Genomic DNA, 14303 nt, shown 5'->3' with positions numbered 1-14303 from the left:
GATCTTTGGACCCTGTTTGACTCAGACCATTGACAGCCCTGCATGATTCAGGGTGGGTTAGGGACCCACCTCCCCTGCTTTTGTTGGTCTGGGGATGGAAGAAGGGGGTTGAGCATGTAAATACACATGGATGGGAGCTCTAGGTGCTGACCTGGCTAATGGATATCGCATGTGAGCTGTCCCTGCCCATGGCAGGGGGTTGGAACTGGATGATCTTAAGGTCCTTTCCGACCCTAACTATTCTATGATCCTATGGAAGTTGTGTTGGCACTCTAAAAGTAGGTCCCCTCTGCCTACCAAGGGGGACGTCTCCATCCTGTGCCCTGGCATCACATCCCATTGGGGTTGGTACCCCAGAAATCAGAGACCCGGTGCCCCTGAGCACCTCCAAGAGTTTCAGATCTTCAGGCCAAAGCTGAAGCTCTGCTATTGCCAACATCACTGGGAAGCTGGGATCCTGGTACCTGGGGAAGGGAACACAGGTTAGGGAAAGGTGGATATCAAAGCAGGTTATTGAATCCATCCTAAAGCCCACTCTCCTCCAGAGGTGATGGATCTTTAGCTTGTTTCAGTGCATCTCCAAGGTGAATTGAACTATATGAAGACTGTAGGTTGGGACGGGTAAGGTCGCATAGGAGATGGCTGCTCCACCTTTGCAACCATCCCACCCCTTGTGATGGGGTGTTCATCCTTTCTCACTGAAGCTTTCCTGAGGTTGAGAGGAGATGGTGTGGGATGGAGGGAGAAGGTCTGAGATAGTTTTTATCCATTGCAACTGCTTCAGGCTGTCCCCATGGGTTGTGCATCTGAATGGTTGGAAATTGGGTGCTCAGCCCTTCCCGGCTTTCCGGCTAGCTTGGGGACATTAGGAAAGGGCTGATCCACATTCCTAAGGGATTTAGGAGGTGCCGTGGGAGCCTGAGGAGGTGTTTGTCAGTGCCAGCTCCTACTTGGGCTCTTTGGTGTCTGTGGCTACTGCTGCAGCCTTGCACAGGAGGGTGACAAGTGCAGTTACCCACCTCCAGAAGGGGTCCATCTTCACATGATCGAGTTGAACCTCACCCCATTTGACTGAGCTGGGTGCCAGTGGATCCCAAAGGTCTCGGGGGAGCAGGGCACAAGCGCAGACTAAAAGGCAGGGAGGGACTTAAAGCCAGGCCTGAGACAGAGAATCCGATGGCTGCAAAGATGAAAAGCAATCAAACCAACCTTGAAGACACATCGAATTTGAAGGAATGACAAATACGGAGGTGAATGTGCTTCCCTTGGGTTGGAACTGGGTGAGTTTTAAGGTCCCTTCAACCCAAACCATTCCATGGTTCTATGATTCTATAAAAGCCTTGCTGTTAGGAAGGGCTGGTGCAGGACAATGTCCTTGCAGGAAGCAAATCCACATGCCAGCCATGAAGTCTCCACAGTGATTTTATTAGGAGAAAATAGGAAAGAGAAGGCAGCGCCCAAGAAAGAAAGATGGAAGAAGTCAAATCACTTGGCTCATCCCTATCAGTCTGCTTCAAAAGCAAAGCAGAGTTCCAGCTCTCACTGGCTACCACAGTGTGTAGATCCCTGCTTCCTCTTTGCTTTCACAAGGGATCAGAGAGGATACTTTGCTGCACAACTGGAAATGTCACAGCATTAAAATACCCCCAGATGACCCTAAGAACATCCTGAGGTCCCCATGGGAGCTGGATAACCCCAGAGGACCCTAAGAACAGCCCGGAGCATCCACGGGAGCTGGGTGATGGCCAAAAGGCCTCAAAGTACCCAAAGTTTTGCTGGAAATGACCAAACTTACGATAAATGCAGGTTTTGTCCCTCGTGTCCTCGCACATCTCCCTTAGGTTCTGTCTCTTCAGGAGCAGGACACCTTCCCACCTCTCCACAGCCTCTCTTGCTCTTGCTGAGCTCCATTTCCATCTGTGAATCATTTAAAGCCCAAATGTGGGCAGATGAACAGGATCTTATTAAAGTTTCATCATGACAACCATTCCACTGCTGGGAAAAATAAGGCAGAGCAACACCAGCGCCTTGAGAGCAAAAAACATCCCCCAAATGGGGAGATTTAGGTTAGATCTTTGGAAGAAATTCCTTACTGTGAGGGTGCTGAGGCGCTGGCACAGGGTGCCCAGAGAAGCTGTGGCTGCCCCATCCCTGGCAGTGTTCAAGGCCAGGTTGGACACAGGGGCTTGGAGCAAGCTGCTCTAGTGGAAGGGGTCCCTGCCCGTGGATGAGCAGGGAACTGGATGAGCTTTAAGGTCCCTTCTAACCCAAACCATTCCATGATTCTATGATCCTAAATAGCAGCATGGAAGTTTTGCCTGGCCTGGGGAAGCAAAGGGAATGTGATGTGATGTCCTGCTTACTGCTTGCAGCTCCAGAATTACATAGAGAAGTCAGACATGGATGCACTTTGTGTCTATAGAGGCACAGAATGGAGTTTTCTGGTTCACTCTGCCCCTTCTTTATTAATCTAAGACTCAATCTGCACTTTCAAGGCTGTGGAGGGAAGGTTTGCCTGTCTTCCCATAACCCTACAGCAAACAGCCCTCCCTCTCCAGTGAGGCTGATTTCTGGGGGTTTCTCTTCCCATAACCCCATTTGGGGGTGATTTTCACTCCTTCCAACAGCTCAGCAGCAGCAAATCCCTGCACGTCTCTCCAAAGCCACCATATAGTGGATTTGGAAAGCCCTGCCTCTTGAAGCTGGCACACGAGCAGAGGGAGAAGAGGACCCAGGGACATGGAGTTAGCTTTGCAGAGCTTGAATTATCATTTTCCCTTTCTTGCCCTCCTTTCACCCCCTTGAGCCCCAAGTCTTTTGCTGCTGCCGCAGGGTCACAGGGGATTTACAGCCCTGATTTTATGCAAAGCACTTGGCTGCCTGTAATGAGCAGTTACCCACCCCACCATCAGCGCTTCATGCTCCTGGCAATTCATCAGCTCTGCCCTCAGCTTCTGATACGAGTGTAATAGCAAAAAGCCTCTTTGGGATAAAATGGGCTGGGGCTGTTCTGCAGATTGCTGTATGTGCTCCTGCAAGAATGGCTGGGCCGTACCCAAAGAGCAACTGCATCACTGACAGCCTTCAGGCATGAGATGAAGCCTGGCTCTTGATGCTTCCCCTCCAAAGGAAGAAAAGAGCAATGGAAATGAAAAAAACCATCTTAAATCCTCTAAATTCCAAAGAAATGGTGAATGCCCCATCCCTGGCAGTGTTCAAGGCCAGGTTGGACACAGGGGCTTGGAGCAACCTGCTCTAGTGGAAGGTGTCCCTGCCTGTGGCAGGGGTTGGAACTGGATGGTCTTAAGATCCCTTTTAACCCAAATAACACTGGGATTCTATGGAATTGTCTCCCCCAAGTGTTTGCTGCCATGCTTTTATCTGCTGCCTCTCCCTTGCACCTCTACGCCTTGGCCAAAGGGGTGTTTGCACCTACCTGCACACATGGTGCCTGCAGATATTGTTGGTACATCTCTGCTTTGAAGGAAACATCTAAAAGGAAGAAAAAAGGTAAAAGGAGTCAGCAGGAGCCTGGGTCCGTGTAGAGGAGCAGTGCTGGCCTCAGGGCACTTATCCTGACAGTGGATTTAAACATAAAACCTATTTATACCCAGCGGGATGGAGCATAAAAAGAGATGCTTCTCCTTATTCCTGCCTCTGTCCGCAGGGATAATTCCCACTGTGAGGCTGCAGCAGCTGGATGAGGTTGGTGGGAGAGACAGTTCTCAGTAAGTGTGGTGGTTCCTTCTCTATGGATGGGTTATATTGATCCTTGCCATTGGGACTGTGGCCATGCGTTGGCCCCTTGGCTTCATGATCCATGGGGAGGTGCCTGCGGTGGTTTCAGGACACAGTGGGACACATCTGGGTGATGCAGAGCCCACCAGTAGGGCTCAGGGTGCTGGGCTAGGGGATGCCCAAGGCCAGGGATGGGCAAGGAGTCATCCAGAGCAAACCTAAAAGACCAAATGGGATTTACCGGGGTGCTTTGGTGTGCAAAATGGGGCAGGACAGACAGCCTGAGGCAGCTCCTGCAGGAGCACTGCCTCCTGGATGGGAGAGTTTCTCCTTGGGTTTCCATCCTAACACACACAGCAACGATGTTGGGCAAATCCAGCCCCATTTCTGCTCCTGCTTGTGCCAGCTCAGATGAGCAGAGCTGCTTTGTTGGCACAGTTTTCCAGGCTTTTCCACCATTCCCCCTCCTTTCTCAAGGGCATTGTGGCTGTTGGGTTGCAATTCCACCTTTGCAATGGGGATGGAGCTCACCAGCATCCTCCCAGTGATGCTGGCAAGAGACTGCATATCCCAATACATTGATGCAGCGATTCCTATTGCTCCAAATAGCAATGGACATCACCCAAAAGGGCTGTGGACAGCATTCAAACCTCCACCACCTCCCACAGAACCACAGAGGTGCTCAGGTCCAGCCCTGCATTAACCTCCAGAGCCTAAATTACTCCTGCTCTAAAAATACCACGTAATAATTAACCCAGTGCAGCTCAGGCTGGTGCCACAGTGATGAACACTGGGTTGCTTTTGACTCTGGAGGAGTGAAGGTGAGGGCTGTTGTTGGCTCCGAGCCGCAGGCAGAGGATGCAGGATGATGCTCAGGACCCTGCTGTCAGCGCTCGCAGACATTTCAGGGGCTCTATCATTATCAAATTACTAAATTACACTGGCCCGGCCTCTCTCTTCATCCCTCCCCATGCATTTTCCTTTGTCAGGGTTGCTAAGGAACTGCCCGCGGACATGGATGCGCGATGAGGGGAGCTCCTCTCCTCTCCTCTCCTCTCCTCTCCTCTCCTCTCCTCTCCTCTCCTCTCCTCTCCTCTCCTCTCCTCTCCTCTCCTCTCCTCTCCTCTCCTCTCCTCTCCTCTCCTCTCCTCTCCTCTCCTCTCCTCCCTCTCCTCTCCCTCTCCCTCTCCCTCTCCCTCTCCCTCTCCCTCTCCTCTCCGTTCTCTTTTCCTCCTTGCAAGACTTTACTGGCTCAATGCACAAGGAACCCCCTCCTGCAAAGGGGCTGCTCAAGCTACAGGTACATAGATATACATAGAGAGAGATCTGTGTGCTCAAGCTATAGGTACACCTATATACATAGATATAGACCTGTGTGCTCAAGCTACAGGTACATAGATATACATAGATATACAGACCTGTGTGCTCAAGCTATAGGTACATAGATATACATAGATATACAGACCTGTGTGCTCATATACACCTATATACATAGATACAGACCTGTGTGCTCAAGCTACCTATATACATAGTACAGTGTGTGCTCAAGCTACAGGTACACCTATATACATAGATATACATAGATATATACATAGATACAGACCTGTGTGCTCAAGCTACAGGTACATAGATATACATAGATATACAGACCTGTGTGCTCAAGCTACAGGTACATAGATATACAGAGATAGAGACCTGTGTGCTCAAGCTATAGGTACACCTATATACATAGATATAGACCTGTGTGCTCAAGCTACAGGTACATATATACATAGATATACAGAGATAGAGACCTGTGTGTCCTCAAGCATCAGAGATATACAGACCTGTGTGCTCAAGCTACAGGTACATAGATATACATAGATATACAGAGATAGAGATCTGTGTGCTCAAGCTATAGGTACACCTATATACAGAGATACAGACCTGTGTGCTCAAGCTACAGGTACATAGATATACATAGATATACAGAGATAGAGACCTGTGTGCTCAAGCTATAGGTACACCTATATACAGAGATACAGACCTGTGTGCTCAAGCTATAGGTACACCTATATACATACCTAGATATAGACCTGTGTGCTCAAGCTATAGGTACACCTACATACATAGATACAGACCTGTGTGCTCAAGCTAAAGGTACATCTAAATACATAGATAAACACAGGTATGGTCATGTGTGCTCAAGCTATAGGTACACCTGTGTGCTCACATATACATAGATACAGACCTGTGTGGTCAAGCTATAGGTACACCTATATACATAGATACAGACCTGTGTGCTCAAGCTAGAGGTACACCTATATACATAGATACAGACCTGTGTGCTCAAGCTAGAGGTACACCTATATACATAGATATAGACCTGTGTGCTCAAGCTATAGGTACACCTATATACATAGATATAGACCTGTGTGCTCAAGCTATAGATATATACATAGAGATATAGACCTGTGTGCTCAAGCTATAGATATAAGCTACAGGTACATAGATATACATAGATATACAGACCTGTGTGCTCAAGCTACAGGTACACCTATATACATAGATACAGACCTGTGTGCTCAAGCTATAGGTACACCTATATACATAGATACAGACCTGTGTGCTCAAGCTACAGGTACATAGATATACATAGATATACAGAGATAGAGACCTGTGTGCTCAAGCTATAGGTACACCTATATACAGAGATATAGACCTGTGTGCTAGGTACACCTATACATAGAGATCTGGTACACTATATACAGAGATATACAGACCTGTGTGCTCAAGCTACAGGTACATAGATATACATAGATATACAGAGATATACAGAGATAGAGATCTGTGTGCTCAAGCTATAGGTACACCTATATACATAGATATAGACCTGTGTGCTCAAGCTATAGGTACACCTATATACATAGATATAGACCTGTGTGCTCAAGCTATAGGTACACCTATATACATAGATACAGACCTGTGTGCTCAAGCTATAGGTACACCTATATACATAGATACAGACCTGTGTGCTCAATAGGTACACCTAGGTACATAGATATACATAGATATACAGAGATGTGTGCTCAGAGACCTGTGTGACCTGTGTGCAAGCTATAGGTACACCTATATACATAGATATACATAGATAGATATAGACCTGTGTGTGTGCTCAAGCTACAGGTACACCTATATACATAGATACAGACCTGTGTGCTCATATATACATAGATATAGACCTGTGTGCTCAAGCTTTTTGTACACATATATACATAGATATAGACCTGTGTGCTCAAGCTATAGGTACACCTATATACATAGATACAGACCTGTGTGCTCAAGCTGTGTGCTCAAGCTACAGGTACATAGATATACATAGATACAGACCTGTGTGCTCAAGCTACAGGTACATAGATATACACAGATACAGACCTGTGTGCTCAAGCTGTAGGTACACCTATATACATAGATGTAGACCTGTGTGCTCAAGCTATAGGTACACCTATATACATAGATACAGACCTGTGTGCTCAAGCTACAGGTACATAGATATACATAGATATACAGAGATAGAGATCTGTGTGCTCAAGCTATAGGTACACCTATATACAGAGATACAGACCTGTGTGCTCAAGCTATAGGTACACCTATATACATAGAGATCTGTGTCCTCAAGCTATAGGTACACCTATATACAGAGATATACAGACCTGTGTGCTCAAGCTACAGGTATGTAGATATACATAGATATACATAGATACAGACCTGTGTGCTCAAGCTACAGGTACATAGATATACATAGATATACATAGATACAGACCTGTGTGCTCAAGCTACAGGTATGTAGATATACATAGATATACATAGATACAGACCTGTGTGCTCAAGCTACAGGTATGTAGATATACATAGATATACATAGATATAGACCTGTGTTCTCAAGCTACAGGTAAATAGATATACATAGATATACATAGATATAGACCTGTGTGCTCAAGCTACAGGTACATAGATATACATAGATACAGACCTGTGTGCTCAGCTCTGGAGCTGTGTGAGCCAGACAAAACAAGTGATGGGGTCACTCATGCTCCAAAATCACCCTCCACATTGCAGACCCCACGAGGAAGCTGGTTTTAGGTGCATTAAAGCCCCAGCTTTCCACATGCTCATAGCCATGTCCTTTGCTTTCTAATGCAATGTGTATTCAGGAATCTTCTGGTTTCAGCCTGGTTTGGAGCATCCCCGGTTCCCTGCGCCTGGAAAGCATCCGGCTTGCCAAGTCCTAAAAGTCACCCCCCTCCCTGCCCTGAAATCAAATCACGTCAAGAAACTCAATTAGGGTGACATGACATTTCCAAGGAAGCTCCAAGGATGCATTCCGGGAATATTTTGGCCCTGCCAAAGCGGTTCAGATGGCAAATCAATAGTGACCGTTTAATGGTAGCCGTGTTAAAAACCAATCAAGTTATCCATTTCCCATTATGCCGAAGCTCCCAGAGCACTGATGGGAAATTCAAGCTGCATTTAATATACCTCCCAGAGCCCTGCACAGCTCGAGCTGAGGTACTCGATTGCAATATTGGGTTTCACTTAAGCCATCCAGATGCTTTGCATCTGAATTAAGTCCATTGGTGACTCCCGGGTGAGATGCTGCTTTGGGTTGGTCTATGGTGAGGGGTCTTGAGTCAAATCGCCTCTCGAGACTCTTCCCTTCTCCTTTTGGCTATATCTTCATCATGAAGGTGGATGAATTTGTCCCCAAGGTTTGGCTTTGGGTTTCCTGCTCTCCTCACCAAGCTTTTGGAGCCGAAAGCTGCCAAGAAGTTGTGCGTGTTGGGAGGGTAAGACCTATTTTAAGTGATTTGAAAGGAAAATATGAAGGTGTCATCCTATTTCTTTGGTGTCTGGGAACAGGGAGGCAGAAAGGTGAATTCCTCAAGTTCTCAGGCAGGTCTCAGGTCCCCCAGGTCCATTTGCTCACCTACTGCTGTCTCCAGACCCTCACTGTGCTGCTGATTCACAGCTATAAAACCAATCTTCATGTAATTACTGCTGTTGCTGTCTCCTTAGACTTGATGTCAACTTAACATGACTGCATGAATGGATTCACCAGCCCAGAGCAATGCAACCTCCTGTTCCCTAATGCCTTGATGCAGCTGATAGCTGATGTGGGTCAATGAAACGTGGGGCTGAGCTCCTTGGGGAAACAACCTCCAGAAGATGGAGGAAGTCTCTTTCTCCTCTTGGATTTTGGTAAATAAGTGCCACTTTGAGTTATTACTGAGCTAGCTGGTGGCAGTGGTACCCAGGAGGTGATGCTGTGCACCCTCAACTGGAGAAAGGCTCCTGGGGATATCTATCATCTCCATTGTCATGGTGGAAACTCACCATTGCAGCTGGTCCAGAGTTACTGCAGCCCCATAAATACATGCATGCATTATTTAGATATATAAAATAATATATATATAAAATTATATATATGCTTGTGTGTATATATATATATAAAACTTAAACAGGGGAAGTTTAGATTGGATCTAAGGAGGAAATTCTTTCCTGTTAGGGTGGTGAGGCACTGGAATGGGTTGCCCAGGGAGGTTGTGAATGCTCCATCCCTGGCAGTGTTCAAGGCCAGGTTGGATGAAGACTTGGGTGAGATGGTTTAGTGTGAGGTGTCCCTGCCCATGGCAGGGGGGTTGGAACTGGATGATCTTAAGGTCCTTTCCAACCCAAACTATTCTATGATTCTATGAAATGATTTGAAGAGGGTCAATGAGATGGCTTTGAGTATTATGATTAGTGTGATGAACAGCCTTTAAGGGTCCAGGTCAAGAAGAAAAGGATGGGATAGGGAGAAGTGGCTAAGGAAAGAGAACAAGAGGAAAAACTGATACAATCAGGCCCGCATAACAAAGTTTCTGGTAATCTCAATCCCTGAACACACTTCAGTGCTGGAGAAATTTATCAGTCATGTAGTAGTGGAATGATTCAGTGTAATGGTTTAGTGGGAGCTGTCCCTGCCCATGGCAGGGGGTTGGAACTGGATGATCTTAAGGTCCTTTCCAACCCAAACTATTCTATGATTCTATTCTATGATTGCCATTGCTAATAAAACACCATAGGCTTTGACATGACTTTACACCTTGGGTCAGGTAGTGGTGGCCACTCAAGTATGATAACCCCATATTTGTGCTGGAAGCCATTGGTGCCTTCACTGGAGGGATGCTGGTGGGGTCATCACCATACCAGAGAGAAGCAAGGTGATAGGAGAGTTATTCTTATAATAATTAATGTTATTAATGAGGTTTTTATGTATTTAATTAAACAGTGAGAACTGTGACATTGTGAATTTGTTAACGGGGCTGCCGGTTGTTTCTTAGCAGTGTGTTTCCAATATGTCCCCCTTTCCCATACAAATACCTCTGCTCCAGTCCAGCCTTGGGATGATGTGCATCAGGAAGGGTCATTTGGGGCACAGGGGTTTGCAAGCAGAGATGTCCCAGATCAAATCAACCTGAGTGAACATTTCTGGAAGGGCAGCCCCAGCTCTCCACATGGCTGAGGTCCTTTTGCCCTACTCTTCCAGTGTTCTGAGATGCCATTTCCTTTGCACAATCATGGAATCAACCAGGTTGGAAAAGCCCTTTAAGCTCATCCAGCCCAACCGTTCCCAGCACTGCCAAGGCCACCACTAAACCATGGCACTGAGGTGTGTGAACACTTGCAGGGACGGTGACTGCAGCCCTGCCCTGGGCAGCCTGTTCCAATGCCTGAGCACCCTCTGGGGCAGGAATTGTTCCTCAGCTCCATCTAAACCTGCCCTGGTGCAGCTTGAGGCCGTTTCCTCTTGTCCCATCCCTTGTTCCTTGGGAGCAGAGCCCAGCCCCTCCTGGCTCCATCCTCCTCTCAGGCAGTTGTAGGGAGCCATCAGGTCCCCCCTGAGCCTTCTCTTCTCCAGACTGAACCCCCCAGGTCCCTCAGCCCTTCCCCATCACACTTGTGCTCAGTTGTAGGAGTTCAACAACCTGTGACCCTGGGCAAGGTCCCACCTAAATAAAGATCTTCATACCAAGGTGACACTTGAACCTGTGGGCCATGCGCTCCGTTAGGTCTCTGATTTCTTGCGCACAGTGATGGTTTCCATCAAGCACGACGGAATGAACGTTTTTCCTCTTGGTTGCAAATGCTCCCTTGGATGCTGTCAACAATCCTGGGCTGATGCAGGAGCTGAAGTTCAAGTCACTCCACGTGTCCTGGGATGCTGAGGGCCAGAGGTTGCAGCATCTGCATAGATGGGTACCCTGAAAGCTCCCTAACCCAACCAGGGCTCTGCAGACATCAGCATCCTGCCTCCTTCCTTCCAAAGTGCTCCCATCACTGTGATACCAGGGAAATGTGGAAGTCGGGGTCTTTCTCACAATAAACACTGTGGCCTCACCTGGGATTGAATAAACACTTTCCTTTGGATGGTGCTGCTCCGTTGTCTGGCTCAGCCAGGAACATCTTGTTTCTTGTCTCAGGGAGTATTTCTCTTGCCATGAAACAAAACCTGAGTGTTTTTCATGCTGCAGTACATTTTGATACAGAGCATTATTGCGAGAGGACAGGATGGAAATATCAGGCTGAAAATGGCACATGTCTCATTGCCAGCATTGACCAAATTCATCTTTTCTTTCCTTTTCTTTCTTTAGCAAAAAAAGCTCTTTTTTTTAGCTATGAAGGGGAATAAAAATGCCCCACATCTCTGTTTGTCCCTCCTCGGTGCCTGGGACACGTGGGTAGAATCACAGAATAGTTTGGGTTGAAGGGATCTTCAAAGCTCATCCAGTTCCACCCCACCCTGCAATGAGCAGGGACATCTTCATCTAGATCAGGCTGCCCAGAGCCACATCCAGCCTGGCCTTTAATGCCTCCACAGATGGGGCATCCACCACCTCTCTGGTAACCACATTAAGTGGGAATTACCCATTGAGGGTAAGAGGAATCCTTTTATACCACCAGTAGCAATGAGGCAACCTTGAAACCAGGGAAATCTGAGCTCAAGCTTACCAAATGGTGCAGAAAACTTCTGATAAACCCCACTGGTTTCCTAACTGACTCCCCAGCAATCCCTTTGCACCATGGATCCTCATTATTATGATCCCACCAAAGGCGTTATGAGGAGGAAAGGCAATTCCCTTGAAGATGCAACACAATGTACATTCATTAATGGATGCATTTTTGACTATATGGGGCAGAAGAACGACCCTCTATAGACATCTTGGGCATGTCTCTTGGGGACCTGGTGTGGCAAGAGGAATTGCAGCTTGCATCCATGGATGCTCAACTTTCCAGGGCACAGCAGGGCAGCCCAGGCAAAGGCAAGGAGCCCAAAAATGCTAGCTCCCATGTTGGGGAGATTCCTGCTAAGCTGGTACCGTGGGCAGCAATGGCATGGTCAACCAGCACATGCCACATCTGAGAGGTGTCATATTTAGACACCATATTTCCTACCTGGTTGCAACACAACAGGGGAAGGCAAAGCCTTTTGCTTCTGCTGCTGCTTTGGCAAATTACAAGTATCCCAAAAGCCAGGAGAGACTTTTGTGCCATCAAAGCTGCTGTGACCATTCCCAGGGGCCGGCATACCTGGAGGAGATCCAATAGGATATGATTCCTCTCAGCTGGGTCCGTGTGGCCGCCAAAACCCAGAAGCTCAGCCTCCCACTTCTTGGATGTCCACACCTCTCCAAGCAGCAGCTCCAAATGCCTTGAGGACCTGGGGTGGCATTTTGCATGGAGAAGCCTGGTTCTGAACCCTGTACTCTACAATTTGGGATGGCTCCTCTTAACCTATCCAGGGATGCTCAAGTGAAGGAGAAGCTGGGACTTGCTAGAGGCCATAGGGAGTTTAGGCTCAAGCTGAAAGGCCATGGGATGTGGCTTCACCCATCCCTGACATGGGGACGTAGAAATTCCCACCTTTCTCTCTACCTTTCTGCTCCAGGTGAATGATGAACTGGAATTATACACAACAGCATTAAACCACTTTTATTTTACAAAAATAAACTCCAGGTATGCGTTTTGCACAGCACTTCTATGGATGAGTGGTGCTGTTGTGACCCTCTGGACATCTCTGCTCTCCTGAGCAATCAGATGCTTCCCTCTCCTCACACCACTTTATTTCCTGCTCATAATGAGTTTTCCAGCACCATCTTCTAGGCATTCCTTGCCTCTTCATGTTAAATGGGTTCTTTTGCTTGACTAGCCTCTGAGGTGTCCTGGTAATGCTTCTCCCAGCTTCGTTCCTCTTGGATTTAAACAAGGCAATTGCAGCTCATCACCTCCCTCTGGCTGGTTTTCATAAGCAAGGGAAGAGAAGACAAAGGGGATGTTGGAGGTTGGCTCAAGTTTGGGCTTATTCTTGGACCTCCCATGCTCACTGTGGCTCAGGAGGTATTTGACACTATAGGATTGTCTATGCCAGGTCATGACATCCATAAAGCAAATGTCCCCATCCAGATCAGCTCCTGGCAGCATTTAGACTCAGCCAGGACGAGTGGGCATGTAGAGGACACGTGGGCCTGTCTTGGATTTGCATGACTCCCAAGGGGTGCCATCACCCCACAACAGAGTGCAGATACAGAGCTGGAGGTATCTACAGCTGCTTTGTGAAGCCTACACTATCTCTTAATGCTTATTGCCAAGGGTAAAGTGTTGGCTGGGAAGAGGGTCACTTATTGCCTGGTGATGTTGGGACTGGATTTAAAGCACCAAAAGTGGCTTCCCCTCACAGAGCACATTGCAAAGAAACAGGTGAGCAAAAGTGGGCACTGACCAGGTTAATTGGGCCAGTTGGTCTACCCTGGCTGCTCTTATGGTCAATAGGACAAGGATGCTGGAGAGGCTCTCAAGTGATAGGACAAGGGGTGATGGGTTCAGAGTGAAGAAGGGGAAGTTCAGGTTGGAGATAAGGCAGAAGCTCTTCCCTGTGAGGGTGCTGAGGTGCTGGCACAGGGTGCCCAGAGAAGCTGTGGCTGCCCCATCCCTGGCAGTGTTCAAGGCCAGGTTGGACACAGGGGCTTGGAGCAAGCTGCTCTAGTGGAAGGGGTCCCTGCCTATGGCAGGGTGTTGGAACTGGAGGAGCTTTAAGGTCCCTTCCAACACAAACCATTCCATGATTCTATGGGCTCCCCATGAAGCCCAAGGTGTGATGTTACCCTCTGCAGTGGATGGACAGAAGAGGGCACCCAGTTTGGGCTGGCTGCACTGGGGTAGCAAAGCCCTCCTTCCTAAGCCAAACAATGCATTCTCCTTCTCCCCACAGAGCACTTCAGCTCTCCAGGGTGGCATTGCCTGTCCTAACCTGGAAGCAGAGCAGTGAATATTTGCACTGCTTCCTTTCTTGCAGACAGGAGGGCTGGGCTGTGCAAAGTCCATTGTGTATCAGAAAGATTCAAGTGGATGATGATAACAGCGTGTGCAATGGTCTTGATTTTATGCATAATAGGTGCCTGTCTGAAAACCAACCACCTGAAAACTCTGAAATGAACCTGGAATTATACATCTCCACCTTTAATTTCTATTTTTTAATATTCTTCAGA

At 47.6% G+C, this 14303-nt stretch overlaps 1 protein-coding gene across 1 annotated transcript in view; it reads right to left on the bottom strand.

Annotated features, from left to right (window-relative positions):
• Positions 1-12724: 12724 nt before the first annotated feature.
• The window catches only part of LOC130608014 (collagen alpha-1(VII) chain-like), a 110180-nt gene continuing 108601 nt past the window's right edge, over positions 12725-14303 (bottom strand). Inside the window, exon 84 of the mRNA XM_057425596.1 lies at positions 12725-13053. Coding sequence (XP_057281579.1) covers positions 13040-13053 — 14 coding nt within the window. The 3' untranslated portion in view covers positions 12725-13039. The remainder of the gene's footprint in view (positions 13054-14303) is intronic.

The sequence above is a fragment of the Pezoporus wallicus genome, unplaced genomic scaffold, assembly GCF_028554395.1.
Source record: "Pezoporus wallicus isolate ANWC-B61680 ecotype Strahan unplaced genomic scaffold, APGP_CSIRO_Pwel_v1 contig_4722, whole genome shotgun sequence".
Classification (NCBI taxonomy): Eukaryota; Metazoa; Chordata; class Aves; order Psittaciformes; family Psittacidae; genus Pezoporus; species Pezoporus wallicus.
The sequence above is the reverse complement of the archived record's forward strand: the minus strand, read 5'-3'. Positions and strand labels throughout refer to the sequence as shown.